The sequence below is a fragment of the Stigmatopora argus genome, chromosome 24 (genome assembly GCF_051989625.1).
Source record: "Stigmatopora argus isolate UIUO_Sarg chromosome 24, RoL_Sarg_1.0, whole genome shotgun sequence".
Classification (NCBI taxonomy): Eukaryota; Metazoa; Chordata; class Actinopteri; order Syngnathiformes; family Syngnathidae; genus Stigmatopora; species Stigmatopora argus.
Window position 1 is genome coordinate 2,681,385 of NC_135410.1, and position 27,112 is coordinate 2,708,496.

Sequence of the window (27,112 nt, forward strand, 5' to 3'; positions counted from 1 at the left end):
TCCAGAAATAACAGTATGTACTGGAGTCAGATGTCGAATCATGAGCTGCTTTCATTAAAGCCTTTGCTGATTCACCCTGAGACTCTTAGTTTTCTTTGTTTACTTCATTTATCTTCAAATCTCTCAGAACAGAAAACAAGCACATGGCGTTGTAAATACAAGGTCAAGAGCCAACGCCAATAAAATGGAAAGAACCACAGTACCCCCCTTAAAACCTTGCAAGAAGAGGCAAAACATCTTAGGTTCATATAGAAAGGCTGAGCCTGATATTGAACCTACAAACTCTAAATTGTAAGGTGGATGTGGTAGCTAGTTTTTCACCGTGCTGCCAAAACATTCTTGGTAGATTATACAGAATGCGTAACCTTAAAGCTTACAAAATCTCATCAAAAAAAATACTGTATTCATTGCATTTTTATTTACTTTTATTTTTGAGTTGTGTCTACTGAGGAGACGAAAACCTTCCAAGAAAAAGGATGGACTTGGACTTATTGTGCCTGATATAAAAGAGGAAGGGATGGTCTGCTGTGAAATGTTCCTCCCTCAGCATACAGAAAGCAATCATGCAAGCGGAGGCTCCAGCAGCCTCAGTGCCCTCCTCATTGACCTCTACAAAGGCCTTGTGTGCTACGGTTGACAGAGAAAGTCCTCCCACTCTGTTCATCCCAGAAAGGTCAGCCTTTGCTTCACAAAACACGTCTGTCATGCCAAGTTTAGCCAAAGGTTCGCTCAGCTCGTAATCCTCTTCCAGTTTAAACTTCGGCAGATGAACAATGACTTCGGAGTAGATATCCATGTTTTCTTTGTTGGTCCACTCTTCTAGTTTTGCATGTGTAAGCTCGTTCTCCAGCTATAAGACAATAATATTTAGTACTTTAGCTTGAGTACAGATTTTCACTCAGAGAAGATAAAATCAATATAAAGAAGAATTTTAGGAAGGCTGATTTTCTATCGCTCAATTTAATAAAATAATGACACAAGCAGACAGCAGTGAGGACAGCCAAAAACTTACTGCAGCCCTTTTCTAGTAGTAATAGAAGAAATGTATAAAACTTTTACCCTCATTCCAATGATTTGACCTGTGCTTAGAATACAACCAATTTGCAATTATTGTGGGTGAACCATGCTAAAAAAAAAATTTAAAATAAAAATCCCATATTCGTTGTGTATTTGTGCTAATCTTGTAGTAGGAAGACCAGCACCATAACTCAACAAATCCAGCATACTAAGTGCTAACCAGCAGGTGTTTATTAAATAATCAAATTGAAGTCATATATTGATTGGTTAAACACAAATGGGGGTGAGGGGGTTTATATGCCACCTTATCTTGGAGTGGGTGCCATAAGTTTCATGAGGCATCTCTGGTGTTAACCTCCTCAGACCCAAACTCTTGCAAGGGATGCATTTTTATTTTCTCTTTGATATTTAGGCTAATTGGGACCTGATGAGTGTAAAAGCAAGGAATTATCTTTTTACATGATGTAGTTTCTGAGAAAAATTATGTCCACATCATAAGTGGACGCCAGGCCCTTGTAGTCCAAAATGTAACATTGTAGTCTTGTGCACTGTTCCCTCTAAGCTGCGCGCGTGCGCAATTGCGCACTACTCTCGTCTTCTCTGCGCAGCAGCAATCATATGGCGCGCAGTAAAAAAAAAAAAAAAAATATATATATATATATATATATATATATATATATATATATATATATATATATATATATATTTTTTTATTATTATTTTTTATTTTTTATTTTTTTTTTTTACCCCTTTCCCCATGATGGCGCCGTTTAAGCGGCGGCCAGTGGCAGTAGCTCTGTCCACTTATGTTTTTCGTGTTTAACAGCATGTTTTACATGAAAAATTAGAGGGAACATTGACATGCACCTGCTTGTGGCAGGTGTGATACTGGTGTGCCCATAGCGAGCAATGATGATGTCGTGACCGGATGATTCGCCTAAAGACGTTTCGCCGACGGACGTTTGACAGACGGACAGGTCGCCGAATGGACGTTCCGCCGAACGTTCATTCGGCGACCTGCCCGTCTGTCAAACGTCCGTCGGCGAAACGTCTTTAGGCGAATCATCCGAGTACCGATGTCGCTCACACTGGTACTCGGTGCGCTCAGGGAGGTTGACTTTCTGCTCAGACCAACGAAAAATTAGAGGGAACATTGGTTACCAGTACTGGTGCAATCCTTGGTGTGAGCTGAGAAAAACTAAAAGAAAAAAACATTTATACCAATTTTTAGTCACAAATTATGGGTGCGCGTTTTACATGAGTGCGCATTATATTCAAATAAATATGATAAGAACACCAAAATGAGTCATACAAAGAAGTTATGGGAGAAGGTAATTGAGGCAGGATAAGAGTCCCTCTAAGCTGCGCGCGTGCGCAATTGCGCACTACTCTCGTCTTCTCTGCGCAGCAGCAATCCTATGGCGCGCAGTAAAAAAAAAACGGATTTTTTTTTTTTTTTTTTTTTTAATTTTTTTTTTTAATTTATTTTATTTTTTATTTTTACCCCTTTCTTCATGATGGCGCCGTTTAAGCGGCAGCCAGTGGCAGTAGCTCTGTTCGCCTAAAGACGTTTCGCCGACGGACGTTTGACAGACGGACAGGTCTCCGAATGAACGTTCGTTCAAACAGCGTTTAATGATTAAATACAAATACTAGTATTTGTATTTAATCATTAAACCCTGTTTTCAGCTGGATTTGACCGAATTTGAGAGCATTTTGAGCCGTTTGGCGAATGGACGTATATGGACATTTTTTTGCCTCCATCGCGATATCATCACGACATTTTACCGAGGAATTCACTTCCCTGGGCTCGGTTCTAATGTCCAAAGAGCTCCAGTATTTGTATTTAATCATTAAATGATGTTTTAGGATGGATTTGACCCGATTGCTGTCATTTTACGGCTCGGTTCTGCTACATCTGCCCGCCCAAGAGTGCTTATTCCCGGGCTGCCATTGATGGTAGACTAACATTGATTTTTACTATAATTTGGACAACACCGGCGGCGGGCCGGATTAAAAATCCTAACGGGCCGTATATGGCCCGCGGGCCGAGGTTGAAAAACTTGTACACACACGATCCGGGGGCGGGGCGAGCGCGCGAATCCCGTTTCGGCGAAACCTCCGTTCGGCCGAATGAACGTTCGGCGGAACGTCCATTCGGCGACCTGCCCGTCTGTCAAACGTCCGTCGGCGAAACGTCTTTAGGCGAATCATCCGAGTACCGATGATGTCGCTCACACTGGTACTCAGTGCGCTCAGGGAGGTTGACTTTCTGCTCAGACCAACGAAAAATTAGAGGGAACATTGGTCTTGTGACAACCAAAAATGTGGTCCGTCTCCTTGTGCCCTGCGATCGGCTGGCCACCGATCCCGCCTCTGGTCCGGAGACAGCTGGGATTGGCTCTAACACCCCCTGCAACCCTAATGAGGATAAAGCGGTTCAGAAAATGAGATGAGATGCTCCATCAGTGGGACTTGCTCCCACAGAGGGATGTTTTTCACTAAATGTTTGGCAATTTTTCCTTAGCCCTTTCCTTGTAGAAGTGTACAATTTTGTCTCTGGTGTCTTTGGGCAGCCTTTTGCTCTTGGTCATGTTACTAAATCCTACTGATTGTATGGGGTGGATATGTTTCTTTATGCAGCTGAGGTCCTCAAAGATGTGCATATGATTCAGCATAATACATGGGCTGGTGGTGGACTTTTAAAGGCAGACTAACAGGTCTTTGAGGGTCAGCTGATAGACAGATGTTCAAATACTTATTTGCATCTGTATCACACAAATAAATTGTTAAAATTCATACATTGTGATTTCTGGATTTTTCTTTTAGATTATCTCTCACAGTGGACATACATCTAAGATGAAAATTTCAGACCGCTGCATGATTTCATTGTGGGTGAGCTTGCAATATCGCAGGGGGTTGATTTTCTTATTGAACTGACTGTACAGGGCGGCCCGATGGATGAGTAGTTAGCATGTCAGCATCACAGTTCTGTGGTCGAGGGTTCGATCCCAGGTCAGCTTTATTGTGTGGAGTTTGCATGTTCTCGCAGAACTTGTGTGGGTTTTCCCCAGGTACTCTGGTTTCCTTCCACATTCCAAAAACAGGCATGGTAGGCTGGTTGAACACTCTGAATTGCTCCTAGGTATGGTTGTGAGCGTGAATGGTTATCCGTCTCCTTGTGCCCTGAAATTGGCTGGCCACCGATTTAAGGTGTCCCCTTCCTGGTGATCGTAGTAAGCTGGGATAGGCAATCCAGCCCCCCCGCTAACCTTTTGAGGATAAACGGTTCGGAAAATGAATGAATGAATATATGTACGTATATACGGTGATCCTTCCTCTTTTATTTTTAAATCAAGTGGAGATGTACTATTTTCACTGTGTATAATTCTTAAAGACCTGGATTTGGAACCAGGACTTTCAGGTCGACGTGCCAAGGACTTATCCGCCGGGCTGCCGGTCTGAAAAATTATTTTAATGAATTTGAAAAAAAATAACTGTTGAGATTTTCAAACTGAAAAGTATTGAGGGTGTTACTGTTACTCTATATACCTTCAGCAGTGGGTCAGTGCCATCAGTTGACTCCTCTGGAAGCAGGATGATCATGCTGAGCTCATCATCTATGTACGGCAGCTCAAGAACTTGCAGACCCAACTCAGGGATGTAGTTGTAAGGGAGTTTATTCATCAGGTACATCATGTTTACTGTCATTGTCACATCCTAATAAAAATCAAACAAACAAAAAACTTAAATTGAATTACATGTTACAGTGGGACAATTTTGAATTGCATGATCCCCAAATTCTCCTTAGTGGTTGTTTGTTCGTATGCAAGTGGCTATCAACCAGTCTAGTGTGTAAAATTAAGATGGGATTGGCTCGAGCTTACTAGGGAACCTAAAAGTTCTCCATCATATTAAATAAATCATAATTTCACTCTAAAATTAGTATATAACTACACTGTCACTAGCAGGTATACAATAGTTTATCCAATAAAGAGTTTAGGCCATTGTAAAATTACGCTCAATTTGAAGATATAATTCAAGCAATTGTTTTATGTAGCAGGGACTGTTTGTGGTTCTTGCACCATTGTTTGGAAACCACTCAACAAAAATGGGCACAAACAGGGGTTGTCATTGATAATAAAAGAACAGCATTCAAAACCAAGTCATTCCAGATAAATAAATTCTACTCTCTTGTGGTCAATGGCAGACAATTAATTAAATACTTTAATATTTGAAAATAAAACAACAACAACTTTAGAGTTTTATTCATCCATTTTTCACATTGCTTCTTGATCAGGATCTATCTGCTGGAGGGTGTTGGAGCTGACTACAGGTGACTACAGGTGAAAAGCTGACTGTACCCTTGACCAGTAGCCCCCAACAATTTCTCACCGCGGACCAGTACAGCTCATCCTACTTTCTCACGGACTGGTATATGTGGAGGGTGACTACTTAAGACAGAAGTGTGGAGAGGGGGATATATGTTCCATGGACGACATCCTCAATGGTAAAACAAGTCCAAAGCATAATCGCAATTATATATTACTATAACTAATTTTCTCATTTCAATTTAGGAGGGCGAGATTGAAAACGTTAATATTAGTTTCTCAGACAGACCGGCACCAGGTGGCTCATGGACCGGTGGTTGAGGGCCGCTGCCTTAGACTGGTTGCCAGTCAGTTGTAGGGGGACACATAGAAAAAGAAAAGTTGCACTCACAATCACACCGCCACTGAGAGGGAACGTTAGAGCGTTATTGAGGATCCATAAACAATTGTATATATTTTTTAAATAATCACTTAACTTCACTCACTCACTTCACTCCACTAACTTCAGTCCACTCTCTCCACTCCGTTCACTACACTCACTTCACTCCAGTAACTAAACTCAACTCATCTCACTCCACTCCACACATTCCACTCCACTCCACCCACTCCACTCCACACATTTCACTCCACACATTCCACTCCACTCCACCCACTCCACTCCACCCACTCCACCCACTCCACCCACTCCACCCACTCCACCCACTCCACCCACTCCACCCACTCCACCCACTCCACCCACTCCACCCACTCCACTCACTCCACTCCACTCAACTCCACTTACTCCACTCTAATCATTCCACGCCACTCACTCCACTCATACCACTCAGTCAACTCCATTGACTCCACTCCACTAACTGCACTCCACTCACTCCACTCCACTCTACTCACCCCACTCCACTCCACTCTCTCCACTCTATTCACTCCATTCCACTCCACTCACACTACTCAGTCAACTCCATTGACTTCACTCCAGTAACTCAACTCAACCCACTCCACTCTACTCCACTCCACTTCACTCCACTCCACTCCACTCCACTCCACTCCACTCCACTCACTCCACTCAATTCACTTATTTCACTCACTCCCCTCCACTCACTTCCACCACTGACTCCACTTCACTCACTCCAATCCACACACTCCATTCCATTCACTCCACTAGACTCACACCACTCCACTCACTCCAATCCATGCGCTCCACTCACTCCACTCCAGTCACTCCACTCACTCCACCGCATGAGGATGTTCGAACTTGTTGATTGAGGCTGGCTTTTCTATGAAGCCAGCCAGCAGCATCCCCACACATCCCATCCATGTGAAGCTTGGCATTTTCAGTTCAGCTCTTCCAAAAAACTTGTCGCTGCCTGTTGCAGCCTGGGCTGGTCGCAGGGCAGATTTTGCTCCCCGCCGGATCGCCGGCCAACACCACAGGCATGGGCCGCCCAATCGCCAGCTGACAGGCAGGGAAATTGAACTTCCACTTCGCTCCTCCGCACCGTCCAACCCTCAATTAGCTCTCCTAGGAGCTCTATTTCCAGATAAGTGCAATGACGTCACCCCACTGCCCGGACTTAAATGGAATCTAAACTTCCACGTTGCTCCGCCTCGACGTCACGCCATCCTCGCCAGCCAAAGTGCTCTATTTTCGGACAAGGCCGATGGTGTCCGCCATAATGTTGCTCGAGGCTCGCTTTCCTAAAAAAAATCCCCCTTCACTGATGCTCTCACCGTCCATTTCGCTGAGCAAGTTTTATTTTCAAATAAGAGCCACGGTGTAAGGTCGCACAGTGCTTGCATTTCTGATTATTTTTTAAATCCACAATCACAGGGGCTCTGGGACGCTCAGAAAGCTCTATTTTTGGATAAAAATGACGGCCACCGCCCGACCACCCGCTGCCCGCCATTTTTTTCCTCAGTCCTGAGTTGAGAGACAGTCCTCTGTCTTCTGCCATTTTTCTAGTGGCAAGTGGAAGACAGGGAAGTGGCTTCTGCTTGCGAATTTGTGTGGATTTTCAAATTTTTATGAACTCTTTTTTTTCTGAAAAAAATCTGCGGTGTAGGGTAGGCACGAAAGTTGAAGCCGCGAACTGAAGAAGGATCACAGTATCTGGAGAAACCTCATGCAAGCCCGGGGATAACATGTAAACCCCAGCACCCCTTGAAACCTCTGTGAGGATAACTGGTACAGAAGATTAATTAATGACTTAATATATATTGTAGTAGTCTTCGGCGATAAACCGATAGCGGTAATTATCGAAAAATATTTTTGTAAACACCAATAGTAAATACGTTAAAACAAAGTCAATAAATGTATGATGTAATTACACCACCCAAACACCTAAAAGAATTGGACCGCTAATGCGACGTGAATGCTATTTACCGACCAATGTTCAGGAAATGAAGATGTGAGGAACAACAAATCATTTAGCATGAATAAAATGATTGAATTCTAATTTACTGCACCACATCTTATGATCTCTCACAGCACTCTAATTGGGTCAAAGATCTCTAGTCCATTCATTCATTTTCTGAACTGCTCCTCACAAAAGTCACAGGGGTGTGTTGGAGCCTATTCCAGCTAACGGGGAACACCCCGAAATGGTGGCCACCAGGGCACAAGGAGACAAAGGACAACCTTTCACACTCATTTCTAATGGCAATTTAGAGTGTTCACCCAGCCCTCACTGTAATTTTGTAGGATGGGGTAGGGAACCAGAGTACCCGGAGATTTAGAGTATTCACCCAGCCCTCCCTGTAATTTTTTAGGATGGGGTAGGGAACCAGAGTACCCGGAAAAAAAACCACAAAAGCCCATATAACCTCCACAAAATGAGGACCAACCTGCGATCGAACCTACGATCCCAGAACTGTGAGGCCCACACACTAGCCAGTCGCCAACTGGACCACCCCCATTTCAATCAATGTAAGTTCGTTTTTACCTTGTTGACTTTAAACTGTGTTTTTTTGGTCTTTGCAGGATCAAAGCGATGCTTCCAATTGCCTTTGAAATAGATGGCATTGACCAGAGCCAATCTTGTAGTCGTGCTGACTGTTCCTGGCTTCAGAAGATCTTTGATCTTACCTAAACACACAACAATAAAGAAATACCGTATTTATTCGCGCATAACGCACACCCATTTATAACGTGCACCCATAATTTGTGACGAAAAATTGGTATTACATTTTTTTTCCACTTTTTGGAATTGCACCAGTACTTGTAACTGGCAAATGCTGAACACATGTCTCCATGACAAAACATTTATTCACAACATATGGTACGGAAACCTGGTAAAACAAACTAACAGTATGAACACAATTCTCAAATGGAATTTGCAATTTAAATCCTTAAAGTCTAATTCATCATTATAATATTTACATTTTTTCAAAGTCTGATTCATCATCATCAGATTCACCAAACAATTGATTCCATTCTTCTTGAGTTATTTTTTGTGTGAGCACTGGCCAATGTCGGCGGGGCGAGCCGCTAAGCCTATCCGTGGATAGCGCTCCCTGGGTGGACTCGAGTGAGCGGCTGCCTTGCTAACGTTTCTCTGGAGCAACTTTTTTTATTTTACCCTCCCGTATAAACCTGCTGAAGGCTATTTGGAGAGGGTTGGCTTTTGGTAGAACGGGCTCTCGCGCGCCATCTGTCGGACAAAGACAGGTTTTATGTCTCCCATTAGAATGGTTGCGTAGGGGACTTTTTCACCGCCGGAGGGCTTTTTTTCACCGGGATTTGGTCATAATTGCGAAGACCTCATGTAGAACGCGGACCTGAACTTTTCTACTTTTTAGGTATAACATTTTGCATATTTTACTCGAATTAACAGGGTAAGTGAATCGGCGGAGAAGTATTAATTTTTCACGTCTTACTCTCGGTCTGCTGCTCCACCCAATTGTTAATCTCAACTCGGCAAGTGTCTGGAGACCCAATGAAGTCAACATTCTTCAAATCTGCAGAATAGTACTTTTGCATGTCAGCAAGAAATTTCTGCAAACAAATAATAGACACAATAAATAACATAAATAAATAACAAATTTAAAGAATAACTTTTCAAGTTTGTTAACACCCACAACACATCTGAAAACTCACAGAAAGGAAATGGGAAGTCATTTCTCCATAAAGACGATTAGCCAATTTCAGGATGTATGAAGCAGAGGGTGAATTGATGTCTTCATTGAGGCTTTGGAAGTCTCCATGAACATAATCACCAGATGTGAATGACAGGGCCTAAGGAAAGAGTTTACACATTATGCTGGGTTTTGAATCGGTTTTTTTTTTTTTAAATCATTCATTTTCTGAACGCAGGGGATGCTGGAGCCTATCCCAGCTGACTTTGGGCCGGAGGCAGGGGACACCCTGAATCAGTGGTCAGCCGATCGCAGGACACGAGGAGACGGTCAGCCATTCACTCTCACACTCATACCTAGGAGCAATTTAGAGTGCCCAAAAAGCCTACCATGTATGTTTTTGGAATATGCAAGGAAACCGGAGTACCCAGAGAAAACCCACGCAGGCCCAGGGAGAACATGCAAACTCCACACAGGTGGATTGACCTGGATTTGAACCCAAGACCCCAGAGCTGTGAGACTGACGTGCTAACCACTCAAGCCGCAAGGCCGGTTGGTGTTTTGAATCAAGAAGAAAAATGATAATGTACTTGATTGCGTTGGCCTTGCTATTATTAGCAATGTGAGAAACTAAAGATAAGCCGCCTCGTGATGTAGAAGTTCACTCGCCTGACTTTGGTGCAGGCAAGCGTGGGCTTGATTCCTGCTGGTGGTAGTATGATTGTGTGCGCAAATGGTCGTTTGTCTCTCCATGTGCCCTACGGCTGATTGGCGACCAGTCTAGGGTGTTGTTACAACCATGGGCATTGGGCCTCGAAGCAGGCAAACAAACACAAGCTTGATGTGGCGTCTTTCTGTTTATTTTAAGTGTTTGAGAGAAGGTACTAGGGGAGCATGGGTTTACCACCCGTTCAACTTCAAAGGGACCGATGAAGCTGGGGGGAAAGCTTCCGGGATTTGGACCTTAGGGGGATGTCTCGGGCGGATAACCAGACCTTCTGGCCAACGACATAGGTTGGTGCCGGGGTGTGGCGTCGATTTGCCTGTCTCTGAGTGCGCGTGGAAGAGTGTTGTAGTGCAGCGTGGGCTTGGTCCCAGACACGTGTACATTTGGCAAGGTGTGCCTGGACGGACGGCCCAGCAATCTCAGCCTCCAGAGAACAAGGAAGGTTGGTATCCAAGTGAACATTGGAACGGGAACAGATTGGAAGAGGCATTAGGGTGCAAATTCTGGGCATATTCAATCCAAGCAGCTGGTCGCTCCAGGTGGTTGGGCATGGGTGGTGCATCCGCAGATTAGTACACTCACATTGTCCGTTTGTTTGTGTGTGATATCTAGAGAAGAGGCTCACAGTAATGTCCAGCACTGAGCAGAAAGCGGACCAGACATGGTAGGGGAATTCGGGAACCCGGTCTGACAATGTAGGTATACAAGGTAGGTATTCCGTGCAGACGGAACACATACTGCACAAGTATGTTCTCAGCCTCATGGGCTGAAGGCAGCTTGTGGAGTGTGGCAAAATGTGCGGCCTTGGACAATCGGTCAACTAAGTTAGAATGACTGTGCTGCCCCTGGGACGTAGGGAGGTCTGTGACAAAGTCAACAGCAATGTGGGACCACGGACGGTAGGAATCGTCAGTGGAGGGAGTAGACTAGAATTGTTTTTGGTGGAGGACTTGCTGCGGGGACACACATGGCAGGCAGATAAAAAATTAGTGTGAATCCTCCCTCATTGTCGGCCACCAGAAGTGTTGGCCCAAAACCGCCAGTGTGCGGGTGACTCGTAGGTGGCAGGTCAGGCGTGAGGTGTGGGCCCACTCCAGTACCCTGGAACGAACTGAGGTTGGGAAATAAAGGTACTTTTGTGTACCTTGTCTGGGGTCAGGCCACACAGGTCATCTTGGCCACCCAGGAACTCGGCCTCCAGGTCAGTCCTCATAGTTGCCACTAAACAGGAGGGGGTAGGATGGTCATGGGCTTCTCAGAGTCCGTGGGTTTGAAAATGCGGGATAGTGCATTGAGTTTCCTGTTTCTAGAACCCAGGACATAAGACACGGTAAAATTTAATCTACAGAAAAACATGGCCCACCTGGCTTGACAAGGGTTCAGCCTCTGGACTGACTTGATATATCCTAAATTCAATTCATGGTCCCCAATGTCGTAATTGCGTTCTGCCGGAGTCAACCTAGAGGGAAAAAAGGCACAGGGGTGCACCTTCCCATCCCTGGTTTGCGCTTAGAGAGGACAGCGCCGAAGCCTACCTCTGAGGCGTCAACCTCCACAATAAACTATAGTTTAGGGTCTGGGTGAGCGAGGGTAAGCAGAAGTAAAACGGGACTCGAGGTCACCGAAAGAGGCTTCTGCTGCTTCTGACCAATGTATCGGGGACTTTGTGGATGTGAGTGTTGTGAGAGGGCGGCAATACGGCTATAGTCCCTGATAAACTGCCTATAGAAGTTAGCAAACCCCAAAAAGTGCTGTAACTCTTTCCTTCCCCCAGGCCTGGGCCACTGAGCCACAGCCACCACCTTCGTAGGGCCCATCAGCAGCTCCCTGTCGGCTACAACGGACCGAAGAAAGGTGGTCTGCGGAACATGAAACTCGCACTTCTCGACTTCCGTGTAAAGGTGGTTCTCCGGGAGGCGGTGCAACACCTGTCGCACATGCTGCTTGTTCTCCGTAAGAGTGCGTGAAAGAATTAAAATGTCCTTGAGCTATACGAACACACACTGGTCCAACATATCTCAAAGGACATCATTTATGAGGGCCTGGAACACCACTGGTGCATTGCAAAGATCAAAAAGCATCACCAGTTACTCAAAATGGCCCAGAGGGGTGGTGAAGCTTTCTTCCATTCATCTTCCTCCCAAATGCAAACAAGATGGTAGGCACTACGAGTTCCAACTTGGTAAAAATGCGGGCACTATGAAGCGTAGAAAAAGCCGAGTCAATGGGAGGCAAGGGATACCTGTTCTTGATGGTGATTACATTAAGGCCCCAGTATTTGACGCAGGGGCATAGCGAGCCATCCTTCTTTCCGACGAAGAAGAACCCTGCCCCAACTGTGAAGGAGGATGACCGAATGAGGCCTGTGGCTAGGGCGTCAGAGATTTAACCCTCACGGGCCTCCCACTCAGGCGTCAGAGATTTAACCCTCAAGGGCCTCCCGCTCAGGCTTGGAGGTATTGTAGAGACACCCCTTGAGGAGAGTGGCCCCTGGCAAGAGGTCAATGGCACCATCTTGGGGGCGATGTGGAGGGAGGTCCTTTGCATGATCCTTGTTAAAATCCAATGCAATGTGTCCATGTGGTCTTGCCTTGGGGGGATCTTTTGGGCACATGGGCTGACTGGAGACACCTGTTGTGGCAGGCTGGACTCCAGGCTGTTGTCTTGGGACCTGACCAGTCAATGACTGGACTGTGTTCCCTTGGCCAAGGAAGACCCAGAACAATGGTAGCCTCCAGGTAGTACAAAACATAAAAACATGCACCTCTTTGTTGTTGCCGGATAAACTGAGGGAAACTGGGTTCTTCCGCAGCTCCACTCTGCCTGTTCAGTGTGGTTGTCCTCAAAAGGTCTACCCAATGAGCGAGTCCCGATGCCTAGTTGGGAAACCACGGAGCAGTCGATAAAGCGCTCATCCCCTCCGCAGTCTACCAGTGTGGTGGCCTCATTCTTGTCCCTCCCAGGAGAAAGAGGCCGGCAGCAGAAGACGGTGGGAGAATTTTCCAGTGGCGAGGCTCACCAACACCTCCCTCCCTCTCTATTGGTGAGACCTTGCTTTTACTGGAAGAACTGGGCACGTTCGTACAAGATGATCCTTCTCCCCGCAGTAAAAGCATGAAGCCGAGCGGAAACGATGGGGACATTCCTCCTCCAAGACCCTGGTGCGACCAAGTTGAATTGGCTCTGATGTCACCACAAGAGGCGGGGTTACCGCAGTCAGAAGAGACGTCAAAATTGGTCGCTGAAGCTCGCGTGTGGGGCACACTTGCGAGCTTTCTCGTCGCTGTCTTTGGCATTCTCGGAGTCGGGAGACGATTCTTATGGTCAAATTGACGAGCGCATCGAGGGAGGGAGGCGGGCTCATCATGCCAAGCAAACTCGTCCTGCAGGGACTCACTTAGGCACCCAAGAAATACTTCCTGGATGGCAATGTTGTTGAACCCACTGCCTCCATGCCGCGTACTGGGTGGTCGAACACCTTCCGCATCTCCTCTGTGAAGGAGGCATACGAGGAGCAAATATTCGAGCCTCTCTCCCATTCGGCGCTAGCCCACGACAGGGCTTCACGACTAAGACAGCCGATGAGATAGGCAATCTTGGCTCGGTCCATGCTATATGTGAGGCTCTGTTGCTCAAACACCAGGCTTCATTGAACAAGGAAGTGGAAATGGAGTAACCGCGAGAAGTTACTCAACAACAAACTGATTAAGACGATCCAGCGACATGATAAAGCTCTAGGTGGCATAAATAGGTCCTTGACGGTTGGTGAGTCCCACCTGGCATTGCTTGACCTATCTGGTGCTGGACCTGTGATTGGTTGGCAGGCGCAACCACCCACCTGTCTGGCTCTGGTCCTTACAGGTGTAGTCTGCCTTTCACCCGAAGTCGGCTGGGTTAGGCTCCAGCAACCTCCTCAAACCTTTTGAGAATAAGCGGTATGGAAGATAAATGAATGAATGAATCTCACCTCATTTTCTGAACCGCTTTATCCTCATTAGGGTCGCGGGGGTGCTGGAGCCTATCTCAGCTGACTCCGGGCCAGAGGCGGGGGACACCCTGACTCGGTGGCCAGCCAATCGCAGGGCACAAGGAGACGGACAACCATGCACACTCACACCCATACCTAGGGGCAATTTAGAGTGTCCAATCAGCCTACCATGCATGTTTTTGGAATGTGGGAGGAAACCGTAGTACCTGGAGGAAACCCACGCAGGTCCGAGGAGAACATGCAAACTCCACACAGGTGGACATGACCTGGATTTGAACCCAGGACCCCAAAGCTGTGAGACCGACACACTAACCACTCGCCCCACCGGGCCGCCTGAATGAATGAATGAAAAAACTAAAGATAAAAAAATTGATTTTATGAGAATAAATGTATTGAGAATTATTTTTCAAATAAATTAACACACACCATTTGGACAGAACTGCTTAAAAATATTTGACATTAAAAAAAAATACATCGGGATTATTTTGTTAGTATTTCTATTTACGGTATATACATAATATTTTCAGGGACATGACATTTTTCAAAATTGAAAAAGAAATGCAGTTTTACTTGTGCCATTTGTGTGGCAGTATCTCCTCTGGCTCCTAGGTAGACCATAGCTAAGGCTGAGCTGATGCTCAAAGGGGACACGAAGATATTTCCACTTGGGTTTGAGTGGCTCAGGGTGTGTAGTAGCTCCAGTGCAAAAGTTGTATTTGAGATGCTGAGGGCGGCCATTCTTGGGAGGGATGTATTTTTCTGCAATGGACAATAATATTTCAAACCTGCATGTGATCCCATTTAAACACGTTTGTATGTACATAATATAGCTTGTTGACATTCATACATTCATTCATCTTGTGAACCGTTTTATCCTCATTAGGGTTGTGGGTGGTGCTGGAGCCAATCCCAGCTGACTCCTGGCCAGAGGCAGCGGACATCCTGAATCTGTGGCCAGCTAATTGCAGGGCACAAGGAGACGGACAACCATTCACTCTCACATTCATACCTAGGGGCAATTTAGAGTGTCCATTCAGCCTACCATGCATGTTTTTGGAATGTGGGAGGAAACCGGAGTACCCGGAGAAAACCCACGCAGTCCTGAGGAGAACATGCAAACTCCACACAGGTGGATTGACCTGGATTTGAACCGAGGACCCCAGAGCTGTGAGGCCGACACGCTAACCACTCAAGCCGCCGGGCTGCCTACTTTAGACAGTTTTTATTTTCATGAGGTTAACTGTGAAATAATCTTGAAAAGTAATCAAATAATGTTTCAATCTATGACATCACCTTCAATCCATGTCATGCCCATGTCATAGATACCTTTCATCCACATCACAACCATCGGTTTCAAAACCATGCATCTTTGTAATAGGGTATGTCCTTTGTTTATATGTTTATATGTAGCCTTTAACATCATCAGTATCACCACCATCATCGGTGTCACTGTCGCGCTGCATCTTTGTAACAGGGAATTTGTATGTCCCTTGTCATAGAGAATTTGTATGTCATGAAATCTTGCCCTAAGTAAAATATCGGCTGTGGAAGTAGAGTCGTCGGACCCAACACCTCCGTACTCTCCTTCTGCGGAAGCTTCAAAATCTCGCTCATCTGTCTCGGTGTGCTTTACTTGTGTTTAATCTTGTGAATGTTCATAGTGGATCGGACATTAACAGCATATAGTATTTAATCAGTCAAAGATTGACTGACCCCAATAATCTCTTTTACATGTACTGTTGGCAATCACATATACAATCAAGTAAATAAGGAAATCAGATTCAATATTACTAATAAATTCTACACTGCTCTGATTTTTTAGTACAGATAATCTATCATGTTACCTGTTTGTTGACCTGTGCGAAACCACGGCAGCTTTTTTCATATGAATAATGCACAAAAAATTTGCAATCAAATCTCGAACAATTGCCAAAGGCGATCCAATGTCTCCAGAGGTGAGCTTGTGCATTAAATTCACGCTGTTGCCGTGCCTCATTTATTGCATTGGAAACGTAAGCGTGTGGGTGGAACGCGTGACTGGGTGATAAGTCAGTGAGCAACAATACAAGCATTATACTAAAAAGGAACAAAGTCAACAGTGAGGTGAAATAACAAGCTGTTCATTACACGAGAAACAGTATGGTTTTGTCGGCCCATCAGCACCTCTATCTAAAACACACACAGGAACGGTTATCCGTGAATGATTAAAAATACCCTCATCAAATTTCTTAGGTCATATTTTAGTTGTATTTTGATTAAATAGTTCTTCCCTACATTTAGACAGATGTGGCAAATGTTCTTGCAGTCTGTAAATTTAGAGAATTAAAAGAGAGGATGGGTTTAAAAAAAAACAGGCTGAAATTTACCTAAAGGGAATGACAACACCTACATCATATAATGTGTATACAGCAGAAACAACATGTTTTATAAATTACAAAAAGCAATCAAATCTCAATTAGTTAGGCACAAAATTTAGTGATAGAACCAGATGGAAATACAATAATTATCAGCATTGTATTTTTAATACAATAATTAATTACTAGAATAAAATAAATATATGCTTAATTTAACCTTAGGGTCCTGAGCATTTTTGGCTGTTTTTAAAATTTTGTTTCTATATATGTTTAACATGATCTGTTATGTTGCATGTGGTGTTTTTTCCTCAGTCTGTCTAGACCACAAATGGATGATTTGCTCTTTCAAGGTAGTCCGCCATTCCTCCAAGGTGAAGCATATCACGGTCCCCATTGCCGTGGTTGCGTTCAGCCGGGGTCTGCATTGAGAGAGGACGGCCCCAACGCCCACCTCCGCCGACCCCTTCCGAAGCGTCAACCACAATAAACTGTAGTTTAGGGTCCGGGTGGGTGAGAATGGGAGCAGAGGTAAAACGCGATCCTGTGGGCACACGAGCTAACTGGAGACACCTGGTGTGGCAGGCTGGACTTCAGGCTGTCACCTTGGGACCTGACCAGTCAATGACTGGATCGTGTTCCCTTAGCCAAGGAAGACCCAGAACTATGGGAGCCTCCAGGCAGTACAAAACATAAAAATATGCCACCTCTTGGTGGTTGCCGGATAAACGGCATGGAATGGAATTGGATACTACCGTATTTTCACGACTATTCGGCGCATCGTATTTTTGGGCGCAGTCAGTAACGAGTGCTATTTCTGTATTTTAGACACACAAAGCACGCACCGTTTTTTTAGACGCATATATATTATATATTATATATGGATGAACATCGAAACGCAATAGCGCTGGCTACCGGAAGTAGCCTATTTTTGGGTTCCGGTGCGCAGTGACTGCTGGGAAATATAGTTCTTGCACGGTACACCCACACGCTAAAAACACGTTTTTAAAAAGGCAACGGAAGCAAAACTGAGTTCGGTTGTACTTTATTTAGACATTTTACAACTTACTCACTTCGTCCTCAGCTCCACTCTGCCTCAGTGCCGCCCGTTCCGTGCGGTTGTACTTAAAGCAGGGGTCGGCAATAAATAATTGGTAGGAAATTATTGTAGTATATTGCCAAAAATATTATTTTTTATCATATTTTCAATTGGGCTTTCACGATGTAAATATATTTATGCTGAAAAAATATTAATTATTGGTCGCCGAACCCAAATTATTTCCAAGAATTTTCCTCGGCCATTTTCCGTAGCGTGCGAGAAATTCGCAAATGCATGCGTGCAAAAACACGCCTGCACGCATATTGCTCGCATTTCTCCATGCATTCAAGGTCAAATGCTATGTGCGCTGTGCATAGTGCACGAACGTCCGCACACTCCAGTATTGCATGTGCATGCGTAATCCGCATTATCACTTTAAGGCTAATTATTGGTCAGGACACTTAGAGCTAGTTGATTGGCTCATGCATTTCCCCCCGTTGAGCGCACGGTTTGAGCTGCGCACCACTAAGTACGAACATTATTCCGTACTCAACATTGACTCAACAAGAAGAACGAAGCGCTGGTGAGATCGCAAGTTCGTCGTGTCTCCTATCGTATCATCCTTTGGAAGGTTCCCCATAGTTTTCAATTTTTCATATAAATCTACAACTGCGAACCCCAAAAATGCAATTTTCTTCTTGATTTTAGATGGGAAATTTGGGGTTGTTGCAAATAAATAATTTCTCTTTTTATTAATAGAAACATACATTTTATTAATATTTCATAAGAATTGTATGCTTTTTTTTTTTTTACAGGTTTAGTGAGTAATATTAAAGGCCGTGGAACGAATAATGCTATTTCAAAGTAAAATATACTTAATGGTGACAACAATATCAACCATTTTTCTTGAAAAATCTAATGTTTATGTTTTTGCCAACATTACTGTAGCCTTTTTTAATCATGTACTTCTACTTGAAATGAGAAAAGTTGTGATAATAATAAACTGTCATAAATAGCTTGCATTTGAGAAGCATTTTCTTAAAGTGAAGTCCTCTACAGCCATTTCTTGTTTTTAAAAGGTGGACTTGATGTGATTTATGGTGGGCTGTTCCAATTTAGCTCACTCATCGTGCTTACAACATCGCCTGCCAACCAGGAATTACATATCTGATTTATGCAACCTTTGGAACTCACACGCCCATTACACAACCTGCATAATATAAGCTTTGGCTAACAAAGTCATAGGGGAAGGTTGCAATGCTACTGTGCCAAATAAAGATAAAATAACGGATACAGGAAATGTATTGATGTTTTGGAAGATTTCATAACTTTGCAATATTTTGTATATATAGAAGCATTCGTAAGTAGATGTACCACCGTATTATACTGTGGAACACTCACAACATTTCCCAAATCCCAAATCCTGTCCACCTTGATATTCGATTAAATTTAAAATTTAAATTTAAATTACATCTTGTACCCATTTTTGTCATTAATTCAATTTTCCGTACCACAAGAATCCCGGGGGGTGCCGGAAACCCATCCCAGCCAACTCTGGGCAGCAGGCGGGGGACACCCCGAGCTGGCGGCCAGCCAATCAGAGGGCACAAAGGAGATTGGATACTTTATTGGATGGACAACCACCCACGCTCACTACCTCACCCAGGGGTAATCCACAGTTTATTTAGTTTTAAACTAAATCAAACCTTTTGACCCCAATCACTTATTTCATCGCAAAGTAAATAACTGTTTTCCCATCTATCGTTTTCTTCACAAAACCAGGACCCTTTTCGTTATTGCAGATGCCAACATCTGATACAGTCAAGTATTGCATTTGGAATTGCCAATCGTTCTCACAAAATATGGATTTCTTTGGTCTCACACCGCACCATCCATCATTGTCAAATGTTACATACTACAGCATTTTGCTTTTTTCCAAACTCCATTTACATGAAAAGCCTGTAAGTCTTTAACCCAAGTTCTCTTAACAATATCTCCCTACTTGATTGCTCTCAAAGTAGTGGAAAGCAATCTCAGTTGATGTTAACCACCCAATGCTTATCCAAAATCAGTCAATTTCTATTAAAAGGCCAACAACATTCTTGTATTAGCCTAATTATTTAAATTTATTGTCTCACGTTTCTGCTTTATCGTGTTCACGTCTGACACCAGTAAAACTACATGCCTTGTGCAAAATTGTGATGCTATTCACAAATGTCACTCGCTGAGATGTTCTGCATCATGTCCATTCTAATCAGACACAGTCAAGGAGGTTAATAACATGTCTGCACAGCGACATTACCAGATCTCCTCGTGCCACCGATTCTCCTGACTTCCACTGAAGAGTCAATGTTTACGTAAGATAGGAGTCATACTGTGTAGTTATAGCTGACAATAAGTAAACCAGAGAAACAAGGAAGCATCTAAACCTTGAGCAAACACATTGTGAAGTCAACTAACAGGAAGGTGCGCCTGCCCCCCTCCAGACCTGCAGGGGCAGAGAAATCTCAATCAGACAAAACTTTCCACACTTCCTGTCAGAGGCCAGGGGTGGCCATATTGCATACAGCCTGTATGTGAGATTGTGTGGAATAATCAAAGAAAGCCTAACAGATAGGAGTAAATAACCAAAAGAGCAAAGTAACTTACAAGACAACCAACTGAAAAACCCAAAGACACCCTTCAGTTCCCCAGTCATACGCAACTGATAGGAAATGGAATTGGATACTACCGTATTTTCACGACTATTCGGCGCATCGTATTTTACGGCGCAGTGTCAGTAACGAGTGCTATTTCTGTATTTTAGACACACAAAGCACGCACCGTTTTTTTAGACGCATATATATTATATATTATATATGGATGAACATCGAAACGCAATAGCGCTGGCTACCGGAAGTAGCCTATTTCCGGGTTCTGGTGCGCAGTGACTGCTGGGAAATATAGTTCTTGCACGGTACACCCACACGCTAAAAATACGTTTTTAAAAAGGCAACGGAAGCAAAACTGAGTTCGGTTGTACTTTATTTAGACATTTTACAACTTACTCACGTCATCATCACCCACAAATCCATCAAAGTCCTCATTTTCTGTGTTCGAATTAAACAATTGCCCAAATGAGTCTTCCAAAACGCTGGGTCCCGCGGTTGTAGTTCTTAAGCCTCCGGGAATGACGGCAAGCTCCGAGTTTTATTTATATTTATATATTTATATATTTATATATTTATATATTTATATATATATATATATATATATATATATATATATATATATATATATATATATATATATATATATATATATAAATAACTCGGAGCTTGCCGTCATTCCCGGAGGCTTAAGAACTACAACCGCGGGACCCAGCGTTTTGGAAGACTCATTTGGGCAATTGTTTAATTGTATATATATATATATATATATATATATATATATACATATATATATATATATATATATACATATATATATATATCAACGTCAACACAGCATTCAAAGCTAGACTGTGAACTATGTATATATATATATATATATATATATATATATATATATATATCTATATATATATATATATGTATATGTATATATATATATATATATATATATATATATATACATATACATATATATATATATGTATATATATATATATATATATATATATATATATACATAGTTCACAGTCTAGCTTTGAATGCTGTGTTGACGCCAAAATTTAGCGGCAGGATTTCTTTTCTTTTGTAAATACAGCCGAAATGACGGCGAGCACTAAATTAGTGTGGTCGCCGTCATACTAACTGTATTGAAGAACTGGGTGTATTAAGAACTCTATATCCCAGCAGTCACTGCGCAGTACTTTATCTACGGGAAAATAGTAGAGTTGGGTTGCTTGGCATAGTTAGTTGTAAATATATATATATATATATATATATATATATATATATATATATATATATATATATATATATATATATATAAATATATATATATAAATATATATATATAAATATATATATTTAATTTTAAATCCTTAAAGTCTAATTCATCATAACATTTAAAATTGTTCAAAGTCTGATTCATCATCATCAGATTCGCCAAACAATTAATTCCATTCTTCTTGAGTTATTTTTTGAAAGTATGAGCACCGGCCAATAGAACAGGCTCTTGCGCCCCATCTAGCGGACAAAGACAAGTCTCTGGGGTGATGCCCTCTGGCAGACGCTATAGGTCCCACAAAGCACGGACAAATAGGCTTAAGGACAGTTTTTTCCCCACATCCATCAGGAATCTAAACTCGCGCTAACATAACACACATTCCCCTCTGCGGTATATGAACAGATGTTTGGTTGGTGATCTGCCTCCTACTAGCTGACTGAGGAAAGGTAAGTGGAAGACAGTGAAAGGTAAGCGCGAGGTAAGCGACCTGTATCCTCAACAGCGGAATGACAAATTACAAGTCCGTAACTTACACTTATTAGGTCTTTTGCCGATTAAACGTAGCTTATGGAGAAGCACCATCAATTTCGTCACACGCAGTTTCTGCGTGTGATGACAAGTAGGCTTTTGTGTTGTGATAATGACGACAGGGCCTATGTCCGATTATTATTATTATTATTATTTGGTCATAAAAACGAAGACCTCGTGTATTTAGCGCAACCGAACTTTGCTTCAGTTTTTTGGTACAACATTTTGCGCGTTATACTCGAATAAATACGGTAATCTAATTGATCAGCTCAATGCCAAAGACAGTGGCGTGAAAGCTTGCACGTGGATCCCACATGCAAGCTACAGCAGCAATTGTACCCCCACGGAGCACAAGCAACACATGCGACATGTGCTGCAACGTCTTTTGGAGAACCGCCTCTATGTGAAGGCAGAGAAATGCCAGTTCCACATTGCATAAACCACCTTCCTTGGGTTCGTCGTGGTCGACGGGAAGATCCGGATGGACCTTATGAAGGTGGCGGCTGTTGCTCAGGGGCCTAAGCCTGAAAGTAGGAAGGAGTTGCAGCGCTTTTTGGGGTTCGCAAATTTCTATAGAAGGTTTATCAGGGACTATGGCCGCCCCCTCTCTCAGCACTCAACTAAGTCCCTGTTTCATTGATCAGAGGCAACAGAAGCGTCTTTCAGGGATGTTAAGGTTCGTTTCACGCCACTCCCGTGCTCACACACCTGGACCCTAAACTAAAGCTCATTGTGGAGGTGCATACCTCGTCGCGGCCGTCCTCCCAACGAAGACCAAGGGATGGGAAGGTGCACCCCTGCTCCTTCTTTTCCCATAGGCTGACTCCAGCCGAACGCCATTACGGCATTGGGGACCGTGAATTTCTGGCTGTGAAGCTTGCCCTCGAGAAGTGGTGGCATCATCTGGAAGGGGCCAATCACCCATTTGTGGTCTGGACCAGTGTTCCCTCTAAGCTGCGCGCGTGCGCAATTGCGCACTACTCTCGTCTTCTCTGCGCAGCAGCAATCATATGGCGCGCAGTAAAATATATATATATATATATATATATATATATATATATATATATATATTTTTTTTTTTTTTTTTTTTTTTTTTTTTACCCCTTTCCCCATGATGGCGCCGTTTAAGCGGCGGCCAGTGGCAGTAGCTCTGTCCACTTATGTTTTTCGTGTTTTACAGCATGTTTTACATGAAAAATTAGAGGGAACATTGACATGCACCTGCTTGTGGCAGGTGTGATACTGGTGTGCCCATAGCGAGCAATGATGATGTCGTGACCGGATGATTCGCCTAAAGACGTTTCGCCGACGGACGTTTGACAGACGGACAGGTCGCCGAATGGACGTTCCGCCGAACGTTCATTCGGCGACCTGCCCGTTTGTCAAACGTCCGTCGGCGAAACGTCTTTAGGCGAATCATCCGAGTACCGATGTCGCTCACACTGGTACTCGGTGCGCTCAGGGAGGTTGACTTTCTGCTCAGACCAACGAAAAATTAGAGGGAACATTGGTCTGGACTGACCATAAGGTAAAGTATATCAATTCAGCTCGGAGACTGAACACTCGTCAAGCCATGTGGGCCATGTTTTTCAGTAGGTTTGATTTTACGTTGTACTACGTCCCAGGGTCCAGGAACGGGAAGCCTGACACACTATCACGCATTTTTCAATAATAATAATAATAATAATCGGACATAGGCCCTGTCGTCATTAGCAACAACACAAAAAGCGTACTTGTCATCACACGCAGAAAGCGTCTGCCAGAGGGCAGCAGCTGGAACAGATTGTGACCAGGGTGGTAAGGGTCCCCTATGATGTTCTTGGCTCTGCTGAGGTAACGAGGGCTGGCAATGTCTTCCAGTGAGGGCAGAGAGCAGCCGACAATCCTCTGGGCAGTGTTAATCACTTTCTGCATGGCCTTTTTGTCTGCCGCCGCGCTTCCAGCGTACCACACTGCGATGCAGTACGCCAGGATGCTCTCTACAGTGGTTCTATAGAAGGTTATCAGAAGCTTGGTGCCCAAGTTGTTCTTCCTAAGTACCCTGAGGAAATGGAGTCGTTTCTGAGCCTTCTTCACCACTGCCGTGATGTTTGTAGACCATGAGAGCTTATCCGTGACGTGGACCCCCAGGAATTTAAAGGACTGGACCCTGTCTACACATACTCCATTTATGAGGAGTGGGGCCAGATCTGTGCCGTGTTTGCGAAAGTCCAGGATTATTTCTTTAGTTTTCGTGGTGTTCAGTATGAGATTGTTCACCGAGCACCACAAAGACAATTTGTTGACCTCATCTCTGTAAGCCGACTCATCCCCTCCTGAGATGAGTCCGACCACAGTGGTGTCGTCAGCGAATTTGATGATGGCGTTAGACTGGTGGGTGGGTGTACAGTCGTATGTGTACAGGGAGTACAGAAGAGGAATCCTCTGATTTTGATTCTGTGGATGGGCCCTCAACCACCTTGCCACCCTTCTGTGTAGTGGCAGCTCTGAGGACTGACCTTGAGGCCAAGGTCCTGGGGGCCCAGGATATGGAACCTGACCTCATAGAAGGTACACAAAGGAACCTTTATGTCCCAATCTTGGCTCATTCCAGGGTGCTTGAATGGGCCCACATCTCTTGCCTGACCTGCCACCCAGGAGTTACCCGCACACTGGCAGTGTTGCGCCAACGCTTTTGGTGGCCAACAATGAGGGAGGATGCACGCTCCTTCGTATCTGCCTGCCACGCGTGTGCCCGCTGCAAGTCCTCCACCAAGCCAAACTCCAGTCTACTCTATCCACTGGAAATTACTAGTCGTCCTTGGTCCCACATTGCTCTTGATTTCGTCATAGGCCTACGAACGTCACAGGGCAACACCGTTACCCTAACCATAGTTGACCGTTTTTCTAAGGCCTACACTTTGTCGCCCTCTGCAAGCTACCTTCAGCCCAGGAGATGGCCGATTTATTTGTGCAGCATGTGTTCCGTCTACATGGAATTTCTGTCGACATCGTCTCCGACCAGGGTACCCAATTCACCTCTCATGTGTGGTCCGCCTTCTGTTCAGCTCTTAACATTTCAGTCAGCTTCTCCTCTGGCTATCATCCACAGACTAATGGTCAGTGTGAACGCACCAACCAGCAGCTGGAAGGAGCACTTCGCTGCATCACCCATGCCCAACGTACCATTTGGAGCGACCAGCTGCCCTGGTTTGAGTTCGCTGGCAACTCACATCCTAATTCCTCTTCCAACCTGTTCCCATTTGAGTGTTCCCTTGGTTATCAACCTCCCCTATTTTCTTCTCTGGAGGTAGATATTGCCGTGCAGTCCGTCCAAGCACACCTGGCCAGATGTGCTCGTATCTGGGAACAAGCCCGGGCTGCACTACAACGCTCCTCCTCTCGTAGCCAGAGACAGGCCAATCACTGTCGCATTCTCGCACCTGCCTACGTCGTCAGCCAGAAGGTCTGGCTGTCATCCCGAGATCTTCCCCTTAGGACTGAATCCAGGAAGCTGTCCCCTCGCTTCATCGGTCCGTATGAGATCGAACGTGTGATAAACCCATGTGCTGTGTGCCTAGAAGTACCAGCTTTCATTCGTGTCACAGCCCTGCATCTTTGTCATAGAGACTTTGTATGTCACACAATCTTGTCCTAATAAAACTGTTGATGCACAAAGGGGAGTCAGAGATTGGAGAGCGGAAACAGTCGTGGATTGACCGGAGTCTTACGCAGAGTAACTCTGTCTGTTCTCTCTCCGTGCTCCCCATCTGCAGAAGCGTCAAAATCTCACTCATCTGTCTTGGTGTGCTTACTTGTGTTCGACCTTGTTGAATGTTCATCGTGGACCGGACCGTGACAACTTCTCAATCTCCAACTACTGTTTATAAATCCTTTTCCAGCAGGCAAAACTGGGAGTTAATTTGAACATCAGTGGGTGGGTTTTAGTTTGAAAGGAACTTCCATAGTATGGATTTTTACTACGGCTAGCTAGTCTGTTAATTAACTTGATGGAACACTTTGGCCTTGAAAATACTGGCAGGATCTTTCAGGCTAGAGTTGAAATATCTCCTGCTTCCTGGACAACCAAGGCTTAACAGAGAAAGATTTATGAGTCCCAAGATAAGTGTGGAAAGCGTAGAACAAAGGAACACCTGTGTGAAGACATACGAGACTTGAATGATAATACAAACAGGATGCATGATTAGTGTGAGTAATGTCAAACGGGTTATAGGCTGTTTTTTTGTTGTTTCGAGCTGCAACACTTAGTTGTCCAATGAAGAGCACTTGAGTTTGTGTTGTGTTTGAGTTGGAGCAGATTGACAGAATGACAGATTGGGTGAAATTCCCTCCAAACAGAGTGGGTTGTATTTACTGTTTGATTGGTTTGGAGGCGTTGTGATCTGGCATCCCTGAGATGCAGCACGCCACTGGCTCATAATCTCTATACTCCAACGATTTAAAACGTCTATATTTATTTCTCTGACGGGCCGGTAGAGTGGCTCGTAGGTGGTTCGGGGCCAATAATTGATGAGTGTTCAACGGCCCAGCGGATGAGTGGTTAGCACTTCGGCCTCACAGTTCTGGGTTCAAATCCAGGTCGGTCCACCTGTGTGGAGTTTGCATGTTCTCCCCAGGCCTGCACGGGTTTCCTCCGGGTACTCTGGTTTCCTTCCACATTCCAAACACAGGCATGGTAGGCTGGTTGGACACTCTAAATTGCCTGAAGGTATGAGTGTGAGCATGAATGGTTATCTGTCTCCTCGTGCCCTGTGATCGTCTGGCCACAGATTCAGCCCAAAAATCAGCTGGCATAGGCTCCAGCACCCCCCATGACCCTGGTAAGGATAGAGCGGTTCCGAAAACGAATGAATGTTCAACCAGCTCTCCAAGCATCTTTTGGGGAAATGGAAGGAAACTGGAGTAGCTGGACCCACACCAGCCCCTGGAGAACCTGCAAACTCCACACATTGAGTATCCCAGAACTACTAGGCTGACGCTTTAACAACTCGCCTTCCGCCTGGGTCGCACCATCTCCACAACAAGGAGTGTAATTTGACATTTGCGCTTTTATAATCATTTATTTTCTAAACCGCTTATCCCCAGAAAGGTAGCGGGGGGTGCTGCAGCCTATCCCAGCTGACCGGGCAC

General features: G+C 44.4%; 1 protein-coding gene and 1 long non-coding RNA gene across 5 annotated transcripts in view; one reads left to right on the forward strand and one right to left on the reverse strand.

Annotated features, from left to right (window-relative positions):
• Positions 1-18,543, forward strand: part of LOC144069327 (uncharacterized) — a 30,464-nt gene extending 11,921 nt beyond the window's left edge. The window contains exons 2-3 of the long non-coding RNA XR_013298444.1: positions 4,576-4,707; positions 5,318-18,543. This is a non-coding gene — a long non-coding RNA (uncharacterized LOC144069327). The remainder of the gene's footprint in view (positions 1-4,575; positions 4,708-5,317) is intronic.
• On the reverse strand, positions 408-16,218 carry serpinb1 (serpin peptidase inhibitor, clade B (ovalbumin), member 1). 4 transcript variants are annotated; one of them, XM_077594606.1, is made up of 8 exons: positions 15,976-16,159; positions 14,702-14,890; positions 9,439-9,576; positions 9,219-9,336; positions 8,285-8,427; positions 4,570-4,737; positions 4,417-4,478; positions 674-850 (listed from the first exon to the last, which is right to left on the reverse strand). In XM_077594606.1, the coding sequence occupies exons 2-8, from the start codon at positions 14,867-14,869 to the stop codon at positions 820-822; spliced, it is 828 nt and encodes a 275-aa protein (XP_077450732.1). In that variant the 5' UTR covers positions 14,870-14,890; positions 15,976-16,159; the 3' UTR covers positions 674-819. The 4 variants fall into 4 exon arrangements, with proteins under 4 accessions (XP_077450729.1, XP_077450730.1, XP_077450731.1 ...); XM_077594603.1 differs by lacking the exon at positions 4,417-4,478 and having other exon boundaries at positions 408-850; positions 15,976-16,155; XM_077594604.1 differs by lacking the exons at positions 4,417-4,478; positions 15,976-16,159 and adding an exon at positions 15,174-15,463 and having other exon boundaries at positions 408-850.
• Positions 18,544-27,112: the final 8,569 nt, after the last annotated feature.

Bases quoted from the DNA above. Each gene is read 5' to 3' on its own strand.
- serpinb1 (XM_077594604.1), bottom strand. From the start codon at position 15,245: ATGTTCTCCTCAGGACTGCGTGGGTTTTCTCCGGGTACTCCGGTTTCC. The intron at 14,891-15,173 runs GTAGGCTGAATG...TGTCCATTGCAG, and splicing joins ACATTCCAAAAACATGCATG to AAAAATACATCCCTCCCAAG. The intron at 9,337-9,438 runs GTGAGTTTTCAG...ATTTGTTTGCAG, and splicing joins TGACTTCCCATTTCCTTTCT to AAATTTCTTGCTGACATGCA.